The sequence below is a fragment of the Octopus bimaculoides genome, chromosome 3 (assembly GCF_001194135.2).
Source record: "Octopus bimaculoides isolate UCB-OBI-ISO-001 chromosome 3, ASM119413v2, whole genome shotgun sequence".
Classification (NCBI taxonomy): Eukaryota; Metazoa; Mollusca; class Cephalopoda; order Octopoda; family Octopodidae; genus Octopus; species Octopus bimaculoides.
In genome coordinates, this window is record NC_068983.1 from 99,778,559 (window position 1) to 99,781,237 (window position 2,679).

Below are 2,679 nucleotides of genomic sequence, written 5' to 3' on the forward strand. Positions count from 1 at the left end.
GGGGGGAAAGAGGGGGCGGGGGGAGAGAGGAGGAAATAGAAAAAGTAAGAGGAGAAATGAATATTTATTGAGAGAGGACATATGATGAATAGATAGATAAAAAGATAGAGAATGAACTTGTTAAAAGATAAAAAAGACAGAATGAACTTGTTAAAAGATAAAGAGAAAAGCCAACAAAGATAGAGAGGAAGAGAAAGAGGATGTGTGCATGTGAAAGAGAGAGAGAGAGAGAAGAGAGAGAAAGAAAAAGAAAAAAGAAAAATATTTATATATAAATCAATATGACTCACTTAGCAATAACTGGTATTTTTAGACTTTCTGATATTTTCTTAATATAGTCATTACGATTTGGATGTCTTGGGCGTTCACTTTGCGTACGAGCATGAATGGCAATGGCTGCTACTCCTGTACTCTCAATCAACTTTACTAGATTTAATGTATCTTCCAGCTTTTAGACAAAAGGAAAAAAAAATCAACCAAAACCATTGTGAAATAGTTAAAAGTATTTTGAACAATAATTAATAAGTCCAAAATGGAGATGAATACCAATGCTCCATGTAGAAGGCTTAACAATTGCTCAGAGATTTCTCTTAGCATGAAACCAATGGTAGCCTTATCAACCTACAAATAAAGTACACACACACACACACACACACACGTATCAGGTTGGAATGAAAATTCACTCCAATTTTTTAACTGAAGATATTAAGCAGGATTTATTAAAGTACTATCTGTTTATATTGCTTTGTAATACCTTCATATGTGTATTATTTTCCTTTGAGGTTATACAAATTTATTGTCACAATAGCTTGCCACCCAATCCTACGTCTGAGTCAACTAGAGAGCATATTAGATATGTTTTGCTTTAGGAGTTTCATAAAAGTGCTAATGCCAGTGCAGCAGCAAAATCCATTCCGAATACTTATGGTCTTAATGTTTTAAATGAAAGAACATGCACAAAGTAGATTTCTCACTTCAGAAATGGTGATTTTAGCCTATAGAACAGGTCAAGGAGTGGACAGCCAAAATGATTTGATCCATAGGGACTTGATGAGACTGTTAGAGCTAATTCTTTCATCATGACCATGAAAATTGTTGAACATTTTAATATTAAACATTCAACTGTTGCTTGTAAATAGAAAAGGATTGGAAAAGTGTCACTGACTGGAAAGTTGGTACTGCACAATCTGTCTGAAGGTAATCACCAACAACATGTCAATTGTTTTTGCTTATACAACAGCTTCAAAATCCATTTTTAAACAGAGTTGCTACTGGTGATGAGAAAAACGTTGTCAGATCAGTCATGGGGACCAATAAGTTCAAAAGTCAAGGGGAGGCCTTCATTCCCAAAGATCATATTGAGTATATGGTGGGATATCCAAAGAATCATTCATTATAAATTGTTGGAGAATAGAAATTATTTCTTTATCTTTTCTTTCCTCTCCTTCTTCCCGTCCTCTCTGAAATTTCACAGAAACCTTTGCTACTCGGCAGTTTTCCTAAAGTTATTTTCCCTGAATTATTGTTAGCTCAATCTCTATTAGTTTTGCAATAAATAATGGGAGCACTTTAATCAAGATAAATTAAGTAAATGAATTAGTAATACTAGAAGTTTTTTGAACCATGTCACTTCTAATGTACTAAACAATATAATACAGTAAATTTAGGGCAGCGAGCTGGCAGAATTATTAGTGGTATTTCAACTGCTGTTATGTTCTGAGTTCAAATTCTGCTGAGGTTGACTTTGCCTTTTGGGGTTGATTAAATAAGTACCAGTTACACACTGGGATCAATGTAATTGACTTAATCCCTTTGTCTGTCCTTGTTTGTCCCCTCTACATTTAGCCCCCTGTGAGCAATAAAGAAATAAATATAATACAGTGAAAAAGTTTTTTAAGAGCAATGTCAGTAGCTATCTTAGAACATGTTTTGATAGGGTCAATCTACCCACATACAAGCATGTTTTTGCCTGTAATAATCTTTATGGGTGAGGCCACTAAGTTTAATGACATCTTTAGAATTGAAAGACCTATAAATATTTTTTGATTTACAACTTTATTCTGCTATCCACCCTCATGATTGAGGGTAACCCTGATTAGAAATTTCACTTGTTGATGATCTGTTAGTTAATCAATATGTCATTGCTCACTTGTTGATTTGGTAAGCCTGATGAGTTGAGAGTTGCATAACATATTACATAATCTTATGGATGTTGTGTATACTGCACATCTGACTGCACCTTGTTACTGCCACACTAAATACTCTTAATGAAACAATTGTAAGAGTACCAGATAACCCATTTACCTGCTTGCATTTGGTTTTATGGCATGCTTATGGTTCCATTCACCACTTGATACTATTGGAGTTGTGGATTACCAAACAATAGGAAACTTCTCTTCATCAACACACTCAGTGCCATGATAATGGATTATATAACTGTCTGACTTGCATCATTCTGTCTAGCTAATTATTGTAGCTTGCTTCACTTTGATATGCATCAATTCTTTATGGACCCCATATAATCAATCAATCAAACAAACAAACGGACAGGCAAACAAATATGCATAGGCCTCCTCTCCTAGCCAGTGAGGTGGCATCATTCAAAAACTAAAACGATGCAAAGTGCATTGTGACAAACAATATATAACAGCATCCATACATACACACACACACATATAT

The 2,679-nt window shown here is 34.5% G+C and overlaps 1 protein-coding gene across 1 annotated transcript in view; it reads right to left on the reverse strand.

The window, feature by feature from the left end:
- The window catches only part of LOC106875714 (tRNA-dihydrouridine(20) synthase [NAD(P)+]-like), a 61,861-nt gene that overhangs the window by 25,130 nt on the left and 34,052 nt on the right, over window positions 1-2,679 (reverse strand). Inside the window, exon 9 of the mRNA XM_052966773.1 lies at window positions 291-448. Within this exon, the coding sequence (XP_052822733.1) occupies window positions 291-448 (158 nt within the window). The remainder of the gene's footprint in view (window positions 1-290; window positions 449-2,679) is intronic.